Source organism: Octopus sinensis, linkage group LG23 (assembly GCF_006345805.1).
Source record: "Octopus sinensis linkage group LG23, ASM634580v1, whole genome shotgun sequence".
Classification (NCBI taxonomy): domain Eukaryota; kingdom Metazoa; phylum Mollusca; class Cephalopoda; order Octopoda; family Octopodidae; genus Octopus; species Octopus sinensis.
In genome coordinates, this window is record NC_043019.1 from 4,379,514 (window position 1) to 4,406,628 (window position 27,115).

The 27,115-nt window shown below is 41.9% G+C and overlaps 1 protein-coding gene across 3 annotated transcripts in view; it reads right to left on the reverse strand.

Annotated features, from left to right (window-relative positions):
- Positions 1-8,851: 8,851 nt before the first annotated feature.
- The window catches only part of LOC115223662, a 45,744-nt gene continuing 27,480 nt past the window's right edge, over positions 8,852-27,115 (reverse strand). Inside the window, exons 9-15 of one of the 3 annotated variants that reach the window (XR_005003562.1) lie at positions 21,160-21,302; positions 18,170-18,216; positions 15,015-15,242; positions 13,411-13,630; positions 12,075-12,173; positions 9,195-9,358; positions 8,853-9,149 (exon numbers count right to left, since the gene is read on the reverse strand). Coding sequence is in view for 2 of the 3 variants with exons in the window: in XM_029794335.2 (XP_029650195.1) it covers positions 9,245-9,358; positions 12,075-12,173; positions 13,411-13,630; positions 15,015-15,242; positions 18,170-18,216; positions 21,160-21,302 (851 nt within the window). In the remaining variant the exon portion in view is untranslated. Of the gene's footprint in view, positions 9,359-12,074; positions 12,174-13,410; positions 13,631-15,014; positions 15,243-18,169; positions 18,217-21,159; positions 21,303-27,115 lie in introns of all 3 variants that reach the window. The other 2 variants (XM_029794335.2, XM_036512519.1) reach the window with 2 other exon arrangements.

Sequence of the window (27,115 nt, forward strand, 5' to 3'; positions counted from 1 at the left end):
CATAAAAGTGAATGGTGTGCAAAACATCTAGTAATAGTTGTTAGCCATCCTCACCAGGGGACGTAATAGTTATGGTTGCTTCTTCTTGATGGGGCCTCAATACCCCCACATATATAATCGTGTCTATCTGATGGTCCGCTGGTGAAAGGTAAAGAGAACTAGGTACTACTTAAGAAGAGTGGTCCCGGTGCGCGCACTCGCATACTCGTGCATCCGCGCTAGCTAAGTCGTGACTAGTCGATCCTACAACGACTACCTAGCAAAATAAATAAAACACAAAACAAATAATTTTTTAAATCTTTTCGGTTTGAACGGCAGTTTTTTCTAGTGGTGTCATATGAAATTGTCACCCATAATTATGACCCTAGTATCGATCTATTGCATTTCAATCTGTTTTAGGGTTAGGGTTAGGGTCGGGAGGAAGGGTATCTTTTTTTCTTCACAAATGTAAATAAATCCAATCCGTTTCTTAAACGAGGGACATATTCATACGGCATAGAATATTTTCACCTCAATAGACGTCATTGATTGGTTGAAATTGCAGAAATTGAAGAAAAAACAACAACAAATATCTTACAAACTATAGAATTTTCTCAATAAAGCCAAGAGAAAAAGATGTTTCATAAACACATTCTACCCGTATACGAAGTTTAAAAGTGTTTAGTTACTTGGAAATTATTTTAAAAAACTGCCGTTCAAACCGAAAAGATCCAAATTATTTACTTTGTGTAAAAAAATTATTTATTTTGTGTTTTATTTACTTTGCTAGGTAGTCGAAGTAAGGATCGACTAACCAGACTAGCTAGCGCGGATGCGTGAGTACGTGAGTGCGCGCACCGGGACCACTGTTCTTCCAGTAAAATGAGTGTTCAGTGGAAGGTGAATGCTCAGTTTCGTGGGTGAAGGTGAATGTCAAGGACAAAGTATCGAATGCTGCCACCCTTGATAATATTTCCCTTCTACGGACAGACAATAAAAAAAAAAGTACGGTTTATCAACGGGTCACCAAAAGTCATTTCCCTTCATGGGGTAAAGAAGTTTTAGATTAGGACAAGAGAAAACGCATAGAAACAATTTATCTATACGGAGCAAGGAAGAGGTCGAGAGGCTTAGAGAACCACACTTGAAGAGGAAGTAATGGCTTCGCTTCGCTAACGAAGATCAGGAAGGCTGTCCACGTCGCGTGCATGCACGCTCAGGACTGACAAGTCCGATATGGGAAAGGCAGGTCCGTGAGCAGTATCCACAGACGAAGGTAACATCCGGTGTGGTGTCAGGGACGGCTCGCGGCTTCCTCCTGTCTTTAAGTGCGTCTCTTTGTTCCTCAAACTTGCAACGGCAGACGAAATACCTATTTCTTTACTACCCACAAGGGTCTGAACACAGAGAGGACAAACAAGGACAGACAAACGGATTAAGTCGATTGTATCGACCTCAGTGCGTAACTGGTACTCTATTTAATCGACCCCGAAAGGATGAAAGGCAAAGTCGACCTCGGCGGAATTTGAACTCAGAACGTCATCATCATGGCTTGGCTTCATGAACGAATCTCAGGAAGGCTGTCCGCGTCGCGTGCATGCACGCTGATGACTGACAAGTCCGATATGGGAAAGTCAGGTCCATGAGCAGTGTCCACAGACGAAGGTAACATCCGGTGTGGTGTCAGAGGCGGCGGCTCGCGCCTTCCTCCTGCGTCTCTTGTCTTTAAGTGCGTCTCTTCTTTGTTCCTCAAACTTTCCGACTGCGTTGAAGAGCCTATGGCACCAGACACTACGGTCCGCAGCCAAGTCTGACCAGCATTGGTGGTCAATATGACATGCTGTTAAAGACTTCTTGTTAAAGGCAGTCTTTGTAGCGCTTCCTCGGAGCTCCTCTGACTCGGTGGCCGGTGGAGAGTTCGCCAAACAGGGCAATTTTTGGAAGGCGGTGGTTCTCCATTCTGGAGACATGCCCTGCCCATCGGATGGCTTCAATGCTGGGGATCTCGGCCGCTCCAAGAGGGAGTCGATTTATTATAAAGGTAGAAGGTGTAAATAAAAGACTCGCAGATCTGTTAAGAATAGCAAAGATGGTGGAAGCACTCCGTCGGTTACGACGACGAGGGTTCCGGTTGATCCGAATCAACGGAACAGCCTGCTCGTGAAATTAACGTGTAAGTGGCTGAGCACTCCACAGACACGTGTACCCTTAACGTAGTTCTCGGGGATATTCAGCGTGACACAGAGAGTGACAAGGCTGGCTCTTTGAAATACAGGTACAACAGAAACAGGAAGTAAGAGTGAGAGAAAGTTGTGGTGAAAGAGTACAGCAGGGATCACCACCATCCCCTGCCGGAGCCTCGTGGAGCTTTAGGTGTTTTCGCTCAATAAACACTCACAACGCCCGGTCTGGGAATCGAAACCGCGATCCTATGACCGCGAGTCCGCTGCCCTAACCACTGGGCCATTGCACCTCCACAATAGCAAAGAACAGCAAACATTAAAGAAAAACGAATGCTTCCTTTCTCGACTGTATTCTTCCAGTAAAAGGGCGTTTAAAGCAGGTTAGAGTCACCTTCCATTGCCAAAAAAAGGAGGGAAGAAATACGCTTCTTTTAATCCTGGGAAGAACAATTCGTTGAGAAAAAGAGTGAGAGAAACATAAAAGAACGGCGAGGAAATACGATCACCTGGAAAACAAGAGTTGTTTCCCTTTATGTAAGAAAAAATTGCTAAAAGATGAGAATGAAGGACAAGAGATTAACAGAAATACCTATTTCTTTATTACCCACAAGGGGCTAAACATAGAGGGGACAAACAAGGACAGACATAGGTATCAAGTCGATTATATCGACCCCAGTGCGTAACTGGTACTTATTTAATCGACCCCGAAAGGATGAAAGGCAAAGTCGACCTCGGCGGAATTTGAACTCACAACATAACGGCAGACGAAATACCGCAAAGCATTTCGCCTGGTGTGCTAATGTTTCTGCCAGCTCGGCGGCGAGCTGACAGAAACGTTAGCACGCCGGGCGAAATGCGTAGCCGTATGTTCTGAGTTCAAATTCCGCCAAGGTCGACTTTGCCTTTCATCCTTTCGGAGTCGATAAATTAAGTACCAGTTACGCACTGGAGTCGATGTATTCGACTTAATCCCTTTGTCTGTCCTTGTTTGTCCTCTCTATGTTTAGCCCCTTGTGGGCAATAAAGAAATAAGAAACGTTAGCACGCCGGCCGAAATGCTTTGCGGTATTTCGTCTGCCGTTACGTTCTGAGTTCAAATTCCACCGAGGTCGTCTTTGCCTTTCATCCTTTCGGGGTCGATAAATTAAGTACTAGTTACGCACTGGGGTCAATGTAATCGACTTAATCCGTTTGTCTGTCCTTGTTTGTCTCCTCTGTGTTTAGCCCCTTGTGGGCAATAAAGAAATAAGAAATATCGTCTCTTCTCCATGACCAATGAGAATTGATTGTAAGCTGGTTCACCTTCATGAAATAAACACTTCTCTCCAAAAATGTGTGATGAGAAATTTCGTGGTCTTGAAGAACGTCAAAGAAACGAATCGAATGTTGCTTTCCTTGGTTACATTTCTCCAATCGGGGTGGCAGCTAAGGCAGGATCGAGGTACTTATTTGTCACGAGGGGTCACGATAAATAGGAAAAAGTCTTCTGCTTCATGAAGGGAACAAAACTCGCCACCGACAGAAGGGGCGAGGTAAACGAGTGTTACTCTTTACTCTTTTACTTGTTTCAGTCATTTAACTGCGGCCATGCTGGAGCACCGCTTTTAATCGAGCAATTCGACCCTGGGACTTATTCTTTTGTAAGCCCAGTACTTATTCTATCGGTATCTTTTGCTGAACCGCTAGGTAATGGGGACATAAACACACCAGCATCGGTTGTCAAGCAATGCTAGGGGGACAAACACAGACACACAAACACACACACGCATATACGACGGGCTCCTTTCAGTTTCCGTCTACCAAATCCACTCACAAGGCTTTGGTCGGCCCGAGGCTATAGTAGAAGACACTTGCCCAAGGTGCCACGCAGTGGGACTGAACCCGGAACCATGTGGTTGGTAAACAAGCTACTTACCACACAGCCACTCCTGTGCCTATTAGTTAGTATATATAGTAAGATGAACTATCCTACATACGCCACCATCGAAATAATCATGTGTATAAGAGATGGAACGAGATGAAAGAATTACATATAAAACGTGAGAGGACGAGAGAGGGAGATGAAAAGAGTGTGTAGTGGATCTTGCAAGCATGAAGTGGATTCGATCCACCATAGCCAAATTTAAATTAACTCTGCAACAGAACGTTTTCTCACGGTGGAACAATGGTTTTCTCTGACAGCAGTTTTACATTTTCCAGATGCCTTCAGCTAGGCCCCGAAATAATGTCTTCACCACTTGACCCTTTCTAACCTCTTCTACTTCACCAAAAGCTAGAATAGAGATAACAAGACCACCAACTAAATCTATTGCTCTCAATGATATATCTATCCTTCTGGATAGTTATAAAAGCAAGCACACCCCAAGCAAAAATCAGTAAGTCACAGTCGGTGACGACTCAACGAGTCCAGTCACATGGTGACGACTCAATGAGGATGAAGTCTGGCTGACCAGCTAGAACCGTGGTCACAGAGAGAAATGAAGTTTACTGTCAGCAGCTGTGAGACAACACCCTACAACTCTCTCTAGCTCTAATTCTGTTCTCTTACAACATCATTCTATCTCTCTCTGTAATTACTACTAAACAATGAAGAGGACTCAAACACAAACTTTACTTCGCATGCTTTTGGATTTATCATAACCTGCCCGTCGAGGCAAGGTATAGTAACGTAACGGTAAATAAATACTTTCTTAAAACTTCATGCATTGTACATCTTTCTCATCCTACAGTATGCAATTATAACAACAAATTTTTATCGTTACAACTGCTGACTCCGACATTTCATAATATAGCGTACCTAATCATATTTATCGTAACTAGTGTGTCTGTAAGATGAATTCTCTTTGCATAGAACAGCTAAGAAATAATTACTTAACACTAATTCTGTTGGACTTATTTTAACAAATAATTAATTTGCGATACTTTTACCCTTCATTAATCACCTGACCTTTCCAAGCAGTGTTAGTCACATGGGGTGTTTACACACCCCAATACAAAAACGTTCATAGTTTTAGTATGATGTAAAATACCCTCATTCTGTTGGTTCAGGATGTATCTGCAATCACTGCTGAGGAGTTTGAAACCCTTGTAGCTGATTAATATAAAACAATACTCTTTACTCTTTACTCTTTTACTTGTTTCAGTCATTTGACTGCAGCCATGCTGGAGCACCGCCTTTAGTCGATCAAATCGACCCCGGAACTTATTCTTTGTAAGCCCAGTACTTATTCTATCGGTCTCTTTTGCCGAACCGCTAAGTGACGGGGAGATAAACATACCAGCATCGGTTGTCAAGCAATGCTAGGGGGACAAACACAGACACACAAACACACACACACACACGCACATATATATATACATATATACGATGGGCTTCTTTCAGTTTCCGTCTACCAAATCCACTCACAAGGCTTTGGTCGGCCCGAGGCTATAGCAGAAGACACTTGCCCAAGATGCCACGCAGTGGGACTGAACCCGCAGCCATGTGGTTGGTTAGCAAGCTACTTACCACACAGCCACTCCTGCGCCTATACAATACAATAAATTATAAAATTAAGGAAAAACTAAAAAAAAATCTTAGATTCAGATCACATTTATTTTGAAAATACCCACAGAATACACCATTTTGTGGAATTCTTTAATACCTATGATGAATATCACATTAGAAAATAACATAATGGATATTCTCTGTTACAATATGCATTAAATAAAGGTGGCAGAAATGTTAGCATGCTGGATGAAATGCTTAGCGTATTTTGTCTGTCTTTATGTTCTGAGTTCAAATTCTGCCGAGGTCGACTTTGCTTTTCCTCCTTTCCGGGTCGATGAATTAAATACCAGTTGCGTACTGATGTTGATCTAATTGACTGGCCCCCTACCCAAAAATTTCAAGCATCCTGTCTAAGGGCAGAATATATACACCACAGAAACCATGAAACTGGTCCTATGAGTCTATATGATGACTCAGAAAGGATCTTTATCCTTCATATATATATATATACATATAATTTCATATAAATATTTAGATATTTTTACATGAAAAACAGAGAGATACTTTGAATTTTTGGCTTATACATACATACATACATTATGGCTGCCCCCTCGTTATCGAGTATGGCCATTGCACGAAGCTTAACTGTTACTGGTGCTGTGATCGTATGTGACTTTTTAGCCCAGCTAAAGATCTACAATGTCTTGTACAAAATTGGCAACTAAGACCTTTACTGGTAATAGCCGGCTGTAGTTGTAACTGGGCTTCATGTACCTTTGCATACATACATACATACATACATATAGATATATATATATATATATATATATATATATATATATATATATATATATATATATATATATATATACATATATATATACATACATATATATGCAACAGCATATGTGTATATATATGTGTGTGTGTGTATACATATATATGTATAAAATATTAGAAACCACCTTTTATCAATTCAAAATGAATAATTAAATTACACCATCTAGAAAATTACATATAATAGGAAAGTTAAAATTGAAATAACAATAAAAAGTAAATATTAAATAAATTACAAAAATAATAAAAATGTATATAATAGGTAGAAAAACGACACGTGTTTCGCTACTATATTTAAGAAATGATTATAGTAGAGAAATCACTTCCATATAAATATAGTCACTCATCAGGTTAAAAATAAAATAGAACAATAAAATAATTAATTAATAAATATACTGTAATATATATATATATATATATATTTAATATATATATATATATATATGTATATATATATTTAATATATATATATATATATATATATATATATATATATATACATATATCTCATTAGGGAGAGAATTTGTTTAGATGAAATGCAGTTCGGTTTTGTACCAGGTAGAAGCACCACTGATGCTATATTCCTGGTCCGACAACTGCAGGAGAAGTACCTAGCTAAAGATATAAACCCCTCTACATAGCTTTTGTAGACTTGGAGAAAGCCTTTGACAGGGTTCCCCGTTCCCTTATCTGGTGTGGTCGATGCGGAAACTTGGAGATTGAAGAATGGCTAATAAGGGCTGTACAGGCTCTATACAGAGGGCTGTCAGCAAGGTTAGGATTGGCAACGAATATAGTGAAGAATTCCGGGTAGGTAGAAGTAGGTGTGCACCAGGGCTCAGCCCTCAGTCCCCTTTTATTCATCATAGTCCTTCAGGCAATAGCAGAGGAATTCAAAACGGGATGCCCCTGGGAGCTCCTCTATGCCGATGACCTAGCTCTCATAGCAGAATCACTACCGGAACTAGAAGAGAAATTTCAGGTGTGGAAGCAAGGTTGGAATCAAAGGGCCTTAGAATAAATGTAGCAAAGACCAAAGTATTAGTAAGCAGCAAGAGGTACTCAGCACACATCCCCTCGGGTAGGTGGCCCTGCTCAACCTGTAGGAAAGGTACAGGTAGAAACTCCATAAGATGCACCCAATGTAAGTTATGGACACATAAGAGGTGCAGCAACATTAAAGGGAAATTAACAGATAAGATAGCTTTCATGTGCGGCAGATGCACAGGGACAATAGACACAACAGACACTCAGAAAACAGATTCCATCACACTCCAGGGAGAGAAACTAGAAGTAGTTGATAGTTTCCGCTACCTGGGAGACCAAGTTAGTAGCGGAGGTGGATGCACAGAGAGTATCACCACTAGAATACGAATAGCCTGGGCAAAGTTCAGAAAGCTCCTACCCCTACTGGCAACAAAAGGTCTCTCCCTCAGAGTAAAAGGTAGATTGTATGATGCATGTGTGCGAACTGCCATGCTTCACGGTATGAAACATGGGCTGTGACTGCAGAAGACATGTGTAGACTTGAAAGAAATGAAGCTAGCATGATCCGCTGGATGTGTAGTGTCAGTGTGCACGCAAAACAGAGTGTAAGTATCCTGAGAGAAATGCGGATATAAGAAGCATCAGATGTGGTGTGCAAGAGCGACGCTTGCGATGGTATGGTCATGTGCTGCGGATGGATGAAGAGAGATGTGTGAAGAAGTGCCACTCCCAAACAGTTGAAGGTATCAGGGGGAGAGGTAGACCCAGGAAGACATGGGATGAGGTGGTCAAGCATGACCTCAGAGCATTGGGCCTCACTGAGGCAATGGCGAAGGACCGAGATCTCTGGAGATATGCTGTGACTACAAAGACCCGGGCTGCTTTCTGCAGCAATTCCACATACCCCCTACCCATTCTAAGTACCCCGGATCCCCAAAGTACCCTGGATCCCCAAAGTACCCCGATCCCCAAAGTACCCCGGACCTCGTTGCCCCCGTGCCGCTGACACGTTAAAATGCTCGAACCGATCGTGACGATGCCGGACCCTCCGGCCCCTGTGCAGGTGGCACGTAAAAAGCACCCAATCCACTCACGGAGTGGTTGGCGTTAGGAAGGGCATCCAGCCGTAGAAACTCTGCCAGATTCAGACTGGAGCCTGGTGTGGCCCCTGGCTTCCCAGACCCGGTCAAACCGTCCAACCCGTGCTAGCGCGGAAAGCGGACGTTAAACGATGATGATGATGATGATGATGATATATATATATATATGTGAAAATCCTAAATATACATAAGTGAAAAATAAGATAATACTTCAATAATTAAATACTTTAAAATTAAATAAAATACACAAAGCTATTACAAGTCCCTGGTGCAACTGAAGAATCAGAGAAGCAGGGTCTGAAACTCTTCAGGGTATTATGGTACAAGTTTTGGAAAGAGTACAGATGTGTGAAACCGAAAATGGCTGCGATTTAAGCGATGTCATTTTACATATGTGATGTAGTGGTGTGTACATATTAATTTCCATTATGTCCTTTATATTGTATGAAAATTTCAAATATTTATTTGTAAAGTTAAGGAAGTTATTAAAAACTGAAACCCATCAGCGACTTTTGGGACACGAAGTACACACACACACACACATACACACACACACACACACACACATACACACACACACACATACACATACACATACACACACACCACACACATAAATATAACAAGATGTAGGAAACAGTATTATATATCACTCCAATAAAGAGTAACTATTGTCTCCCTCCGTGTCTTTGGTTTCTTGGAATATGGCTACCTTCTCCTCCTTGGCTTCTGGGCGGACTGGCTGATGGAGGTGGCAATGGCCCAGGATCTTGGTGCGGAACCTGAAATGAAGGGAAAAAAACAGCGGCTCAATACTTGGGATTTACTCTTTTACTCTTTTACTCTTTTACTTGTTTCAGTCATTTGACTGCGGCCATGCTGGAGCACCGCTTTTAGTCAAGCAAATCGACCCCAGGACTTATTCTTTGTAAGCCCAGTACTTATTCTATCGGTCTCTTTTGCCGAACCGCTAAGTTACGGGGACGTAGACACACCAGCATCGGTTGTCAAGTGATGGTGAGGGGACAAACACAGACACACACAAACACACATACATACATATATATATATATATATATACATACATATATACGATGGGCTTCTTTCAGTTTGCGTCTACCAAATCCACTCACAAGGCATTGGTCGGCCCGGGGCTATAGCAGAAGACATTTGCCCAAGATGCCATGCAGTGGGACTGAACCCGGAACCATGTGGTTGGTTAGCAATCTACTTACCACACAGCCACTCCTGCGCCTGTATTTTTGCAGAATATTTCTCTTGAATTTTTTCACATTGTGCTTCAGGTTTACCATTGTTTGATATTCTTCTGCAATGGTCTGGCTCACTGGATTAAGTCTTGGTTCACTGGATTAAGTCTTGGTTCACTGGATTAAGTCTTGGTTCACTTGCTCCATTTTTGAGAGAGTCCTTGCTGGAATTTCTCAATCTTTCGTCGCCGTAAGGCCTTGTTCAAAGATAAGGGATTTAAACATTTCCTGAGTGAGTCCCTGAAATTTAAATTTTTCACACATACGGTTGACTACTCCGGCGTATGTAATAAAGTTATCATCGTCATTTCTTGCTAAATTCCAACACTCCATTCAACAAAGTTTTAACACAAAAGATCTTTGATAGTAATTCAATAGTTTCTTAGAAACAAATCTCACTCGACTTTTTGGGCAATATAAAGTTACAGTAGTGTTCATGCTCAGCCAGAGCAACCTTGCGCAGTAATAGCCTCACTTTCTCCTCATCTGACCATGACCTGCAATCTTTAAAAATTCCTTGTACCTTCTATAGTATGCAGGAAACATAATACCCTCCTCTAGATTATAAGTGAATTCAGAAATTGAGTTTGCCACACTGTCTGGCAACCTTTTCAATAGTCTTGACTCTTGTAATATTATTACCAGTCTGAATATACCAGTGGCGCATTCAGACTTCTAAATAAATCATTCACCCTGTTTTTGTCATGGAGAAAATTTCTCAATGTGGACAAGTCCAAATGTACCACTGGCATAACCAAACTAATGACAACATTGCATTTATACACACCACTGCTTAGTGCTTCCACCCCATAACTTAAATTCAATGTAAAAGCATACATAAATGATATATATAGGGAGAGTTTACGAGAAAAACAAAAGACGAAGACAGGTGGTGTACAAAACAAACAGATGTATTAGTATAACGCTCAGGAATAGGATCTTTTTGAAGAGAATGCCTATAAGGTTCTCCCTCGCCACCCTGATACTAAAATAGTATTATTGTAGTACCTTATGTACTTGGAGTACCTAAGCTGCCATTGTCGTGGGTATTGATATTGTGGTACCATATACATCATTGTTGCAGTACCTTATATACTTCTGTGGCTACTGATGTTACGGTAACTAATATAGTGTTGTTGTAGTAACTTACATACTTGTAGTACCTAAACCACCATTGTTGTGGCTATTGATATTGTGGTACCTTATATATTCATTGATGCGGTACCTTATACACTGTTGTGATTACTGATGTAGACAAATGGCGTAAGTACACCAAAATCAGCTTGCTGTGCCACCTACCCAGAGTAAAATAGGAATCAAAAGGATCCACAGGTAAAAAAAAAATGGCTGATAGCCACTGATTTAGAGTAATCAACTGAGCTAAACTTTGTCTCATTATTTTTAAACACTCCAGTATAATTAATAAACAACATAGACAATAGTTTACACATTATTTTATTCTTTAACTTTCTCTGAAAAGTGCACAAGTAATATTTATTGTTTAATCACCAATGAGCTGAGCTCTAGTTGTGGAGGAAACCAGCCCTTATGAGCCAGGCATGGCTCGAGAAGGAACAAGAGAAAGACACAGTCTGTTCTATTCCATCTCTCCAGTATGTCCTTGTACTTGTGCTTACAAAGTACTGTTATTTCTTACAGTTTGAGGATGCAGAGCTTTACTATGAGATCCAGAATGTGAATGAAGGGTAGGGGCAGACCCAGGAAAACATGGGACGAAGTGGTGAGAAAGGATCTTCAGACGCTGGGCCTCACTGAGGATATGACAAGGGACCAGAAGATATAGGGATTTTCTGTACATGATAAGATATGTCAAGCTAAGTAAAAATGCTGTCTTCCACAGATACAGGCTCGTCCTTTTGGATGCCGGTGCCACTTAAAAAGCACCCATGCCAGTGCTGTGTAAATGCACCAATGTTGGCGGCACGTAAAAAGCAACCCAGGGCACTCTGTTAAGTGGTTAGTGTTAGGAAGGGCATCCAGCCACCAAAGCCATGTCACAGCAGACAGTTGGGAGTCTGGAGAGCTCCCTGCTACCCAGCTCCCTGCTAGCCAGCCCCCTGACAAAGCATCCAACCCACGACAACATGGAAAGCAGACATTAAATGATGATGAAGATGATGATGATGTGCCTCAAGATCAAATAAATTCAAAATCACAGGTCAATAGTATTGGAGTGACCAGATAGAAATGTCTTTAGCATCAGACTTACCTGATAGAACTGTCTGTAAAGTGGTCTATCATAAAAGCTTTCTGATGAAAATTCTTCATTCACATTCTGGATCTCATAGTAAAGCTCCGCATCCTCAAACTGTAAGAAATAACAGCACTTTGTAAGCACAAGTACAAGGAAATACTGGAGAGATGGAAGAGAACAGATTCTGTCTGGAGTTGGCCGTAATGAAATTTAAACTCAGTACATGAAAAGAAGTAACTATAACCAGTTATTTGGTTGCTCTACCAAATCTGCACAAACTTCTACATTAATAGAGTAGGTGGTAAAGAAATAGGTATTTCATCTGCTGCTACGTTCTGAGTTCAAATTCTGCCGAGGTCGACTTTGCCTTTCATCCTTTTGGGGGTCGATTAAATAAGTACCAGTTATGAACTGGTGTCGATATAATCGACTTAATCCGTTTGTCTGTCCTTGCTTGTCCTCTCTGTGTTTAGCCCCTAGTGGGTAATAAAGAAATAAAATTTAATTCTCATCAGTAATGCTTTCTCCATTGCAGGTGGTGAAGTTAATTTCTACCCCATCAGTATATATAGATTTTATCATTGGTGGGGAGGTTATCTCCCCTGTCAGAAAATAGAAAATGTGCTTTCTGCAACTACAGAGTTCTTTGACTCTTATTTCTAGCAATGTTGGTGCTCCTTCCACCCTTCATCACATTTTAGTGACGATGAATTATTTCCTTTTTGGTTTTAAATTGTGTCTGGTCACCATCATTATTTTATATATATATATATATATATATATGTATATGTATATATTTGTGTGTGTGTGTCTATGTTTGTCATCATATACATATATACATGCTTATATATACACACACACACACACGTTATGTCTCCATAACTTAGCAGTTTAGCAAAAAACGACTGATAGAATAAGTACTAAGCTTCAAAAATATTAGCACTGAGATCAATTTGCTTGACTAAAATTCTTGAAGGTGTTGCTCCAGCATGGCCACAGTCTAATGACTGAAACAAATAAATTGCAAAAGATTAAAAGATAAATTAACGCTATAACAATAACAACAACAACAACAGCAGAAGCAGAAGCAGAAGTAGTAGCAGCAGCAGTAGCAGCAGCAGCAGCAGAAGTATCCCCGACTTCCTACGCAACCGCTGAGCCTGGATGTGTATTCATCCATCCGCCGATGCTCTCGGTGTCAGGGGTTGACTTGCTTTCTCTTTTGCGGGTTTTACGAATAGCAAAGGACCACGTTTTGGACTTCTCCCATTACTTGCGAGCTCTGGGACGAAGACCACTACGCTCAACAAACAAATAAACAAAGCAGCAGCAGCCACTTCCAGAAACATACCTGGTTCCGTGCTTCGAATTCAGCTGCCGAAAGCTTAGCGTTGATGGGGAGTGTCTTTAGGGGGACACTGAATTTTCCAAGCTGTGGCTGATGGTATCTATTGAAGAGATGAATCCGTGTCCAGGCCTGGGTATACAGACTGTTCCGTTCTGGTGATTGACTGGTGTTCATGGCAATTTGAACCTCAACCACAACACACAGTTTGGAACTGTAGATCTTTCTAGATGGAAAAAGGGAAAAAAAAGGAAATGTATAAATGGAGAAACTGAGAGACAAGTAGATAGGTGAGGATAGACAGGTAAAAGAGGAGAAGGAAAGATTTGCGTTGCAATCTTCTAGGAACCTTGTCTTGTACTGTTCAAAATTGAAGGATCAAATGGGCATCTTCTCATAGAAATAAACATGTGATAAACATAGAAATAAACAAGGCATAGGAGTGGCTGTGTGGTAAGTAGCTTGTTTACCAACCACATGGTTCCGGGTTCAGTCCCACAGCATAGCACCTTGGGCAAGTGTCTTCTACTATAGCCCCAGGCCGACCAAACCTTGTGAGTGGATTTGGTAGACAGAAACTGAAAGAAGCTCGTCGTATATATGTATATATAAATGCTGACTGCGTGTGTACCGTTGGCGATTTTTTTGGTCCATGAGGACCAACATTCAAAGATCATGCTACCAGTAGCAGGCATGACTACAATAAAGAAAATAAAGATACAGAAAAACAAAAAAATCAGGGAAAGAATTCAAAATAAGGATCTTTACCTTTTGACCGACAGATATAAAAAATAAATTTAGTAACTAAGCACGTTCAAACTTCGGACACTGGTAGAATGTGTCATATAAAACATCTTTTACTCCAAGCATTTTTGAGAAAAACTTATATTTATGAAGTTATTTCACGTTAAAGTTGTCGTATTTCGGTAATTTCAACCAATGAATGATGTGTATTCAGCTGAATAAAATTACTGCTGTTGTTTGTCAACAAGAACTTCCAGCGGTGTATATTTCGTTTGTCACTGTTATTTATGGCAACCTTAGCCCTAAAACCCTAACCCTAACCCTAAAACCTTAACCCTAACCCTAACCTTTAAACCCTAACCTTAAAACCCTAACCCTAAAGCCTTAACCCTAAAACCCTAACCCTAAAAACTTAAAACCCGTACAAACGCACGAACGATTTCATAAATAAGAGTGACAAACAAAAAATACACCGTATTAATTTTATTCAGCTGAATACACGTCATTGATTGGTTGAAATTACCGAAATAGGACAACTTTAACACGAAATAACTTTGAAAATATAAACTTTTCACAAAAATGCTAAGAGTAAAAGATGTTTTATATGACACATTCTAACAGTGTCCGAAGTTTGAAAGTGTTTAGTTGCAAAAATTTAATTTTTAAATCTGTCGGTCAAAAGGTAAAGACCCCAAAATAAAACAAAGCAAACATAACTGTGAAGAAGAACATGAACAAGAATGCTGCAATGATAGGGGTTAGTAGGTAGAGGCCTACAAGCCCTTATGTCTGTGCTATTTTCAGATAAAGAGAAAACTTTGCATGACCCACAGCACAAAGATTGTCCTGTGTATAGGGAATAATACCTGGGCACTATCTGCTTGTTCACAAACGTTGCAAATCCTTGGTATTTGACGTTGTTCTGTCCGTCTTGCCATTTGTTGCGATAATCACAGACCACCGTTGGAGACATGGTAAGGTCTTCCTCTGCACTGACTGAACTGGTGCCATTAAACCAGTGTAAGAGCAGCCGACAAATGGTAGCCTCTTCTGGTAGGCCATCAATGAAGTTGTATTGAATGTAGAGACCATCCCTGAAGAATTTTGATGAAGACAAAAATTACACAGAGTAACAAAATTTTTTTTTTTTGGGGGGGGGGGGTCAGAAAGTGTTACTTCCTGTTTGTTTCTGTCTAGAAATCAAAGGAAATGACTACTATTCCCTTCACACTTTGTTTTCATGATCTCTTTTACTCTTTTACTTGTTTCAGTCATTTGACTGTGGCCAAGCTGGAGCACTGTCTTTAGTCGAGCAAATTGACCCCAGGACTTATTCATTGTAAGCCTAGTACTTATTCTATCGGTCTCTTTTGCCAAACCACTAAGTTACGGGGACGTAAACACACCAGCATCGGTTGTCAAGCAATGTTGGGGGGGACAAACACTGACGCACAAATGCATACATACACACATACATATATAGATATATATATCATCATCATCATCATCATCATCATTTAACGTCCGCTTTCCATGCTAGCATGGGTTGGACGGTTCAACTGGGGTCTGGGGAGCCCGAAAGCTGCACCAGTCCAGTCAGATCTGGCAGTGTTTCTACAGCTGGATGCCCTTCCTAACGCCAACCACTCCGAGAGTGTAGTGGGTGATTTTATGTGCCACCGACACAGGTGCCAGACGAGGCTGGCAGACGGCCACGCTCGGATGGTGATTTTTATGTGCCACGACACAGGTGCCAGATGAGGCTGGCAAACGGCCACGCTCGGATGGTGTTTTTATGTGCCACCGACACAGGTGCCAGACGAGGCTGGCAGACGGCCACGCTCGGATGGTGTGATTTTTATGTGCCACCGACACGGTGCCAGGACGAGGCTGGCAGACGGCCACGCTCGGATGGTGATTTTTATGTGCCACCGACACAGGTGCCAGATGAGGCTGGCAGACGGCCACGCTCGGATGGTGATTTTTATGTGCCACCGACACAGGTGCCAGACGAGGCTGGCAGACGGCCACGCTCGGATGGTGATTTTTATGTGCCACCGACACAGGTGCCAGATGAGGCTGGCAAACGGCCACGATCGGATGGTGCTTGTTACGTGCCCACAGCACAGAGGCCAGTCGATGCGGTACCGGCTACGCCACGTTCGGATGGTTTTCTGTGTGCCACGTGCCACCGGCACTGGTACCACAAGATACAAATTCCATTGATGTTCATCTTATTTATTTTTGATTTGTTTTGATTTTGATTTTCACTTGCCTCAACAGGTCTTCACAAGTGTCACAAGAAGGAAGGTATCACAGGTGGACTGACTACGTCCCAGGTAGGGGCCATGGGTTATGGCCTGACTAGTCTTGCCGGGTCTTCGGATGGTTTTTTATGTGCCACCGACACAGGTGCTAGATGAGGCTAGCGAACGGCCACGATCGGATGGTGTTTGTCATGTGCCCACCGCACTGACTACAGCACTGATGGATTTCTTGTGTGCCACAGGCACTGGTACCACAAGATACAATTCATATATATAATATATATTATATCGAACGTGGCCGATGCCAGGCCCCTCTGGCACCTGTGCAGGTGGCACGTAAAAAACACCACTACACTCACGGAGTTGGGCGTTAGGAGGGCATCCAGCTGTAGAAACACTGCCAAACTAGACTGGAGCTGGGGCAGTCCCGAGCTCCCCAGACCCGGTCGAAACCGTCCAACCCGTGCTAGCGCGGAAAACGGACGTTAAACGATGATGATGATGATATATATATATATATATAATATATATCTATATATATATATATTTATATTTATACATATATATATATTGGCGCAGGAGTGGCTGTGTGGTAAGTAGCTTGCTAACCAACCACATGGTTCCGGGTTCAGTCCCACGGGTGGCATCTTGGGCAAGTGTCTTCTGCTATAGCCCCGGGCCGACCAATGCCTTGTAAGTGGATTTGGTAGACGGAAACTGAAAGAAGCCGTGTCGTATATTGTATATATATGTTGTGTGTGTTTTTTGTGTTTGTCCCTCTAGCATTGCTTGACAACGATGCTGGTGTGTTTACGTCCCGTCACTTAGCAGTTCGGCAAAAGAGACCGATACAATAAGTACTGGGCTTACAAAGAATAAGTCCTGGGGTCGATTTGCTCGACTAAAGGCAGTGCTCCAGCATGGCCGCAGTCAAATGACTGAAACAAGTAAAAGAGAGAGTAAAAAGAGTAAAAAAGAGTAAAGAGTAAAAAGTATATTATATATTATATATATACACTACATACGACAGGCTTCTTTCAGTTTCGTCTACTACCAAATCTACTCACAAGGCTTTGGTCGGCCCGAGGCTATAGTAGAAGACACTTGCCCAAGGTGCCACGCAGTGGGACTGAACCCGGAACCATGTGGTTAGTAAGCAAGCTACTTACCACACAGCCACTCCTACGCCTATAAAGTACGAAAGCAAAGTCGACCTCAGTGGAATTTGAACTCAGAATGTAAAGACAGACGAAATACTGCTAAGCATTTTGCCTGGCGTGCTACCATTTCTGCCAGCTTGCCTGGACAATGTTTTGAAACTTTACCTATTTTCCATTACATTTCAGACAGATTCAGCACTGAGTTGCTCAAGCAGAAATATCATTGTAGCAAATATTCTACTCAATACCACAAATTTGCTTGTCAGTTGCTTGACCTTAACCACTTGAGCATATTTCATAGTGGCTGACAATATGTGCATCTTTGACCATGAGCAGGGATAGTGAGGGAGCACCATAGCCATGTGTTGAGAACCATAACACATCGTCTCTTTTTAACCAAATCCAATGGTTAGCCTTCTCCACTGTGGTTTTAACCAAATCCAATGGTTAGCCTTCTCCACTGTGGTTTGGATATCGGTCATGGTGGTATTTACTTTACGATGGAGTTAGGCCTAACGATAACAACAGTTGTCTCCCCCACACACATACACAATGCTTTGGGCATATAAAGAAACCATAAAAGAAGTAACGTACCTGCTTGACTGACTGTACATGCTTTCTTTGCCTGGCTTCACGACTATCTATTTATTATAAAACACGATAAATCATTACTGTTGTCACATTATTAGTTGAGACAGTTTTGGATGGATGTAGTGGTGGTGGTGTAGTGGTGGTGGTGGTGGTGGTGGTGGTGGCGGTGGCGATGGTAGTGTTGGTGTTGGTGTTGGTGATGGTGGTGATGATGGTGGCGATGGTAGTGTTGGTGTTGGTAGTGTTGGTGAATGTGGCGATGGTGGTGGTGATGGTGGTGGTGGTGGTGGTGTTGGTGGTGGCGGCGGCGGCGATGAGAGTGTTGGTGTTGGTGGTGGTGGTAATGGCATTGGTGGTGATAATGATACTAATGGACATGCTGGTGTTGATATTGATACAAAACACACACACATACACATCAACACCTCGACACACACCTACACACACACACACACACACACACACACACATCGTAGCTTTTAATGATATTGCTATCAAAGTTGACTCTGATTTAGGAACACAACATTATTATTCTTCATACCAGTAAATTAAAAAAAAACAACAATAGGCGTAGGAGTGGCTGTGTGGTAAGTAGCTTGCTTACCAACCACATGGTTCTGGGTTCAGTTCCACTGCGTGGCACCTTGGGCAAGTGTCTTCCACTATAGCCTCAGGCCGTCCAAAGCCTTGTAAGTGGATTTGGTAGATGGAAACTGAAAGAAGCCTGTTGTATATAGGTATATAAAAATATATATGTATGTGTGTCTGTGTTTGTCCCCTCAACATTGCTCGACAACCGATGCTGGTGTGTTTACGTCCCCGTAACTTAGCAGTTCTGCAAAAGAGACCGATAGAATAAGTACTGGGCTTACAAAGAATAAGTGCCGGGGTCGATTTGCTTGACTAAAGGCGGTGCTCCAGCATGGCCGCAGTCAAATGACCGAAATAAGTAAGAGAGTAAAAGAGTAATAAAATCATGGACAATGTAGGATTAACCCTCAAACCCTCTTTCTAAGGCCAGCAATTTGAAGAGGAGTGTGTTAGTTGATTAAATTGCTCTCAGCTATTTGTCTTCAGTGTTTAATATTCCTAAGCATCTTCCATATACACGAACTGTGTTCCTGTTAATTTTCCTGTGATACCACTACTGTACCTTTTGTGTGTCCATAGCATGCACTGGGTACACCATGTGGAATTCCCACCTACACTTTTCCTACATATCAATCAGGATCATTTACCTTATAGACATAGAGTTCTGACAGTTTTTTTTGCTTACTAGAACTTTAGTCTTTGTTAAGTTAACTTTAACCTTTTCATTACTGTATTTATTTTGAGATGCTCTGTGTTTCTTTCAATTACTTTAAATATAACAAAGAATTTAGTAAAATAACTTAGTTATCATTAAGCTAGTGTTAGGAACATAAATTGCGGCTAAGGTTTGGTGGAAGATTTTAATTCAAAACTTATGAAAACAAGGCATTTGTACTACAGAGACAGAAGCGGTATCAGCCGAGTTGGTATGAAAAGGGTTAATTTGCAGATTTTGTTTCACATAGTTGTTTGGACTTGTTAGAAATAGCAGTCAAATCTTGTGCAAATTGAAGACACATTTGACTGAATGTCTTTAACCCTTTCGTTACTGTATTTATTTTGAGATGCTCTGTGTTTCTTTCAATTAATTTAAATATAACAAAGAATTTAGTAAAATAACTTAGTTATCATTAAGCTAGTGTTAGGAACATAAATTGTGACTAAGGTTTGGTGAAGGATTTTAATTCAAAACTAACGAAAACAAGACATTTTACGACAGAGCTAGAGCCGGTTTTGGCCGGGTTAGTAACAAAAGGGTTAAGGTCCTTTGGTACCAGGTTTTGTTTCTACGTGTAGAATTTCTTTTCTAGTTCTACTACAGATTCCACTATGAGAACAAGGTCATCAGCATACAGTAGTTCCCAATGGTAAAAAAAAACAAAAAAAACATTACCCTTTTCAAGCCTAGCCAGGCTCATGGGCCCGGTTTCCCAGTTTCTGTGGCGTATATGTTACCCCCAGCTGGACGGGACACCAGTCCATCGCAGCGTTACTCTAGAAACAGGAAGAGAGAGTGAGAGAAAGTTGTGGTGAAAGAGTACAACAGGGGTCACCACCACCCCCTGCCGGAGCCTCGTGGTGCTTTTAGGTGTTTTTGCTCAATAAACACACACAACGCCCGGTCTGGGAATCGAAACCGGGATCCTCCGACTGCGAGCCCGCTGCCCTAACCACTGTGAGTTCCCAATGGTAGCCAGTTTTAAATTCCTCTGATATAGCCTGTACAATGATGAATAAGAGGAGACTGAGAACTGAGCCCTAGTGAACTCCTACCTGTATTCTGAATTCATTGGTGTACTCATTGTAACTCACACCTTACTGACAACACCCCTATATATGGCTCGAACAGCTTCCACAAGAAATTCGTGTACTCCTGGCTTTCTCACAGACCATCAGATCACAAAGTGGGGGACTCAGTCAAAGACTCATTCCAAATCAACAAACACCAGGTATAATGGTTTACAACTTGGCTAAATACTTGACCTGCAGTAAAAAGCATCAGGAGTACTTCTTGTTACCTTCGGTAACAAGGCATCACACCTTGGAGAACTAACTACATATAGTTAGTTTATGTAGTATAGTTATTATTTTAAAGGTAAATGATAGAGTACATCTTATGGAGTTTCTACCTACACCTTTTCTACAGATCGAGCAGGGGCCATCTACCTGAAGAGATTTACGCTTTGTCTACCTTCCTACTTATTAAGATTTTGGTTTTTGCTAGGTTGACTCTAAGGCCCTTCGATTCCACTGATGCTTGTCACTGACTTTTTCTAGCAGATTGTGTGACCCCACAGTAAACCCCTTAATTGCTTATCTCTATTCTATCCCAGTTGGTGGGAGAAGTATAATGAACATATCGTGGTGCAACATTAATATCATCAGGGTGGTATTTTCCTCACCTGACCCCATCGACTCCCAGACACAATCTTATCCAAGTCACGTTGATGTCTTTCCAGTTCTTTCTGTTGTTGAATAATTTCAATCTTTTGGTGAAGAAGCAACAAATTCTTCCGGTGATCTTTTTCCAGTGTTTCAATGTCATCTTTGAAAATTTATATCGTTGTAGATTTTTGGTGAGAGAAAAAAGAAATGAATATATTATAATGATAATAAAAATAAACATAATAATAATAAAAATAATAAAAATAATAATAATAATAATAATAATAATAATAATGATGATGATAATAATAATAATAATAATAATAATAATAATGATAATAATAATAATAATAAATAATAATAATAATAATAATAATAATAATAATAATAATAATAATAGTGATAATAATAATAATAATAATAATGATAATAATAATAATAATAATAATAATAATAATAATAATAATAATAATAATAAAAATATTAATAAAAATGCCTTGATGCAGTACCAGGCAGTGGCTTCTTATCTTAACTGATTGGATGTGTTATCATGTACATTGTTCTGTCTTGGTATAAAAGATGGGCTACAGCAAATATTCTGCTCAATACCAGATTTGCTTGTCGGTTGTTTGACCGTAACCAGTTGAGCATGTCCCTTAGTGACTGACGATATGTGCATCTCTGATCACGAGCAGAAGTAGTGGGGGAGCATCATAGCCATGTGTTGAGAGGGATTCTTTGGGGTTTGAATAATTCACCTCTGGAAACAGGGGTGGTTCATTCAACATCCTTAAACAACCCTTATTTAGGGACCTTTTGAGTGGGATGGGCTACTTTCGATCGGGTTTCATGGCAAAAAATTCATCAAGGTATCTTTTTACGTCATCCAAGGAATTGAAATTTTTACCATTAAGACTATTCTGCAGAAACCTGAATAAGTGGAAATCCGAAGGAGTAATATCTGGAGAATATGGAGGGTGGGGTAACACATCCCAGCCAAGCTGCAGCAATTTTGTCTGGTTCCCAAAGCATCAAGTGCTGAAAATGAACTTTCTTATCTTCCCTTTTAAAGGGTTACAGAATTAATACTGGTTATAGGAGCAAAATCCTCGGAGTGTCTGTTTGTGTCCCCAAAGTCCATCCTCTCCTCACTGTGGTGGGGACACTGGCAACGGGTAGAGTCAGAGCTATGCCGTCGAGAACTTCGGTTCCTGGTAGGGCCACCCAAGGCGGATTTGGTCTGACACCGAGTGGTATTAGGGCCACAACCCGGCAGACGGGGCTCTGGTGAAAATCTTCGGAGTGTCTGTTTCGACAACCAGCGGCTCTTCGGTCATTCTGTCCCTGCGTCTGCGGACAATCTGCGACAAACAGGATGTCTCTACATGCGGGATTGTTGGGGACCGCTTATGAAATCCACATATTCCCACGAAACTTCTTCTAAGGTAGAAGCCGACTCAACCCGCCCAGGGTGAATGTCACCACAAGTACACGTACAAGTACAAAATCAGTCAACCACAAGCCTCTTCAACCTTAATTCGCAACATGAATGTAGAGTGAAGTAAAGATACCTCCTCAAGTCATACTGACACATAGGGGCCAATTTCCTGGTGTTATGGAGTATGTATTTCCCACCTGGATGGGACACCGGTCCACCGCAGGGTTACTCAGTTTTACAAGCTGACTCGACTGGAACAAAGTGAAAATGAAGTGTTTTGCTCAAGAACACAATGCATCGCCCACTCCAGGAATTGAAATCGCAATCTTGTGATCAGGAGTCCAACACCCTAACCACTAGGCTATGTGCCTCCACAAAAAGTTAGCTTCTCAAATCATACCAACTCATAAGGGCCAGTTTCTTGATGTCATGGCATATAAGGAAGCACTCCGTCGGTTACGACGATGAGGGTTCCGGTTGATCCGATCAACAGAACAGCCTGCTCGTGAAATTAACATGTAAGTGGCTGAGCACTCCACAGACACGTGCACCCTTAACATAGTTCTCGGGGATATTCAGCGTGACACAGAGAGTGACAAGGCCGGCCCTTTGAAATACAGGTACAACAGAAACAGGAAGTAAGAGTGAGAGAAAGTTGTGGTGAAAAAGTACAGCAGGGATCACCACCATCCCTGCCGAAGCCTCGTGGAGCTTTTAGGTGTTTTCGCTCAATAAACACTCACAACGCCCGGTCTGGGAATCGAAACCGCGATCCTACGACCGCGAGTCCGCTGCCCTAACCACTGGGCCATTGCGCCTCCACATGGCATATATATTCCCCGCTTAAATGGTCAGTTACAGGACTACTTATTACTCAGGATTACTCAGCTGGAGTAACGTGAAATGAAGTGTTTTGCTCAAGAACACAGCACATCACCCAGTCCAGGAATCGAAACCACAATCTTACAATCATGAGTCCAATACCCTAACCACTAAGCCGTGTGCCTCCACATTACATTAATGCTAGTACTGTACCTGTTTTTCCTCCTACTGGTATCATCATCATCATCATCATGATCGTTTAACGTCCGCTTTCCATGCTAGCATGGGTTGGACAGTTCAACCGGGGTCTGGGAAGCCAGAAGGCTGCACCAAGCCCAGTCAGATCTGGCGGTGTTTCTACAGCTGGATGCCCTTCCTAATGCCAACCACTCCGTGAGTGTAGTGGGTGCTTTTTATGTGCCACCGGCACAGGTGCCATACGATGCTGGCAAACGTCCATGATCGGTATCTCTATATATATAAACGGCAAAATGTCAGTGTATCCTTTATACAAATCCACAATTTTTCAGTTAGAGGGCTCACACTTTCTATGGCCAGTCAAAACCGTCCAAGGGTGGTCGTGCACATCTTTACATTTCCCCAGTCACCCCGCAAAGCCATTAAAAAATCAATAGAAGTGACTTTTTTGTGAATTTTCTATCCAAAACCCAATCAAAATGCCCGAAACTTGATACGCCAATTGAATGCCAGCTAGCTGCATGTGATTGGTCGGAGATTTGGACAGTACTCGCGTGTATGTGCGCACGCACGCAGCTGTATATGCATGCACTAGCACTATGACCCGATGTTGCCAGGGTCATAGTGCTGGTTAATTTTATTGCTTGTGGGTTCCAGTGCCACACAAAAGTGCACACGCCGGTGTCATGTAAAAGTGATATTACCAGTGCTAAGTCAATGCACCTGTGTGAAGGTGCGTGGCTTAGTGGTTAGGGCATTCGGCTCATGATCCTAAGGTCATGAATTCAATTCCTGTCCTTGAGCAACACACTTTATTTCACATTGCTCCAGTCCACTCAGCTGGAAAAAATGAGTGACACCTGTATTTCAAAGGGCCAGCCTTGTCACACTCTGTGTCACGCTGAATATCCCTGAGAACTACGTTAAGGGTACACGTGCCTGTGGAGCGCTCAGCCTCTTGCACATTAATTTCACGAGCAAGCTTTTCCATTGACCCTCATCGTTGCAACCGACAGAGTGCTCCTCTAAATGCACCTGTTCTTGTACCATGTAAAATCGCCTCTGCCAGAGCTACATAAAAGTACCTCATGCCAGTACCATGTTTAAAGCACCCAATACACTCTATGTGGAGGCACATGACCTAGTGGTTAGAGCAGCAGACTCGCGGTCAAGGGATTGTGGGTTCAAATCTCAGACCGGACGATGTGTGTGTTTATGAGCGAAAACACTTAAGCTCCATGCGGATCTGGCAGAAGGTAATGGCAAACTTCTGCTGACTCTTTTGCCACAACTTTCTCTCACTCTTTCCTCCTGCATCTCGCAGCTCACCTGTGATGGACTGGCGTCCAGTCCAGGTGGGAAACCTATAAGCCAAGGAAACCGGGAAACCGGCCCTTATGAGCCAGGCATAGCTCGAGAAGGAACAAACAACAATACACTCTATAAAGTGGTTGTCATTAGGAAGGGCATTCAGCCATAGAAACCATGCCAGGACAGACAAATGGAGCCCAGGCAGTTCTCCAGTTGGTCAGCTCCTGTCAAAACATCCAAACCATGCCAGCATGGAGAATGGACATTAATTCTTTAGATTTATTTGCCAAATCTGTGCCAGTGGCACGTACAAAGCACCAACCAATCGTGGCCGCTGCCAGCCTCCCCTGGCACCTGTGCCAGTGGCACATAAAAAGCACCCAGTACACTCACGGAGTGGTTGGCTGTAGAAACACTGCTAGATCAGACTGGAGCCTGGTACAGCCTCCTGGCTTCCCAGACCCCGGCCGAACCGTCCAACCCGTGCTAGCATGGAAAACGGATGTTAAACGATGATGATCATCATCACTTATCTATTCACATAGTTTTGAATTAATCTCACATTATTTTGTAGCTTCAAGATTTCAATGGTATGCCTGTATATTTAGAGAATGACATTGTAGGGTAGGTGTGAGAGGTTGAATCTGATCAGTTTTAACATAAAAACAAATAGTTTATTTGAGCCAGATATGGCTGGATTAAATGCTACAGGGTTAAATGATGATGATGATGATCTTAATGTCTTGTTATGGTAGTTGTGCTGGTATTTTGGGGCTGTTGACATTAGAGCCTTCCTGTCTACAAAACAGGATAGCTATCCCTTTTCTTCTTTCCATTCCACCCCTTAATTGAATACACTGGGAATGGTTGTGGGTATGTATGTATGTGTATCTACCCATATAGATATGGAAAGATGTAGCCTGGGACTTCAACACAATGCCCTGAGTTAAACCAGTCCACTGATCATCATCATCATCATCATCATCGTTTAACGTCCGTTTTCCATGCTAGCATGGGTTGGACGGTTCGGCCGGGGTCTGGGAAGCCAGGAGGCTGCACCAGGCTCCAGTCTGGTCTGGCAGTGTTTCTACACCTGGATGCCCTTCCTAACGCCAACCACTCCGTGAGTATAGTGGGTGCATTTTTGTGCCAGGGGAGGCTGGCAGCCGACACGATTGGTTGGTGCTTTTTATGTGCCACCAGCACAGAAGCCAATCAAGGCGGCGCTGGCATCGGCCACGTTCGGATGGTGCTCTTTACATGCCACCGGCACAGGTGATAATTTGCATAATGGGGGTATATATTGATTTCAAATTATGGCACAAGGCCAGCAATTTTAGGACAATTAGGTAAGTTGATTACATCAACCCCAGTGTTCAACTAGTACTTATTTTATCGACCCCACCAAAGGATGAAAGGCAAAGTCAACCTTGACAAATTTGAACTCAGAACATAAAAACAGACAAAATTTCACTAAGCATTTTGCCCAACATGTTAATGATTCTCCCAGCTCACTACCTTAAAAGAAGTTATATTGAGCATTGAACACCATTAATTGTATTTTTTGCTAAACACCGAAGAGGTAATTTAATAAGATTATATAACGTTTCAACAAACAATTATGTAATCCTGGCAGTTAATTTAGAGAAATATGTGTATGATATATAAATCATAACATACCAAATATGTTTCCAGTATTTTATTAATATTATATATGTCATCATCATCATCATTTAACGTCCACTTTCCATGCTGGCATGGGTTGGACGATTTGACTGAGGTCTGGTGATCCAGACTCCAATATGATCTGGCAGAGTTTCTACAGCTGGATGCCCTTCCTAATGCCAACTACTCTGAGAGTGTAGTGCGTGCTTTTACGTGCCACCGGCATGAGGGACAGTTTGGTGGTACTGGCAACGGCCACACCCAAATGGTGCTTTTTACGTGTCACCTGCACAGGAGCCAGTCCAGCGGCACTAGCCTTTTGCTGAAGGGAAGAAAATCTTTATCTTTGACTGCTCTTCAGTTCTACCAAGTAGCTATAAATAGCTACCAGGTCCCTGAATCAGCTGGGACCCTCACCAACAATCCAAAGGAAGATTTATCTTTAAATCACTTCATAAAACGAGGCCAGAGCTAAACAGTGGCTAAAAACTAATGAGACATTTTACTGTCACATTTCCTGTCACAAGAAAGCTAGAATT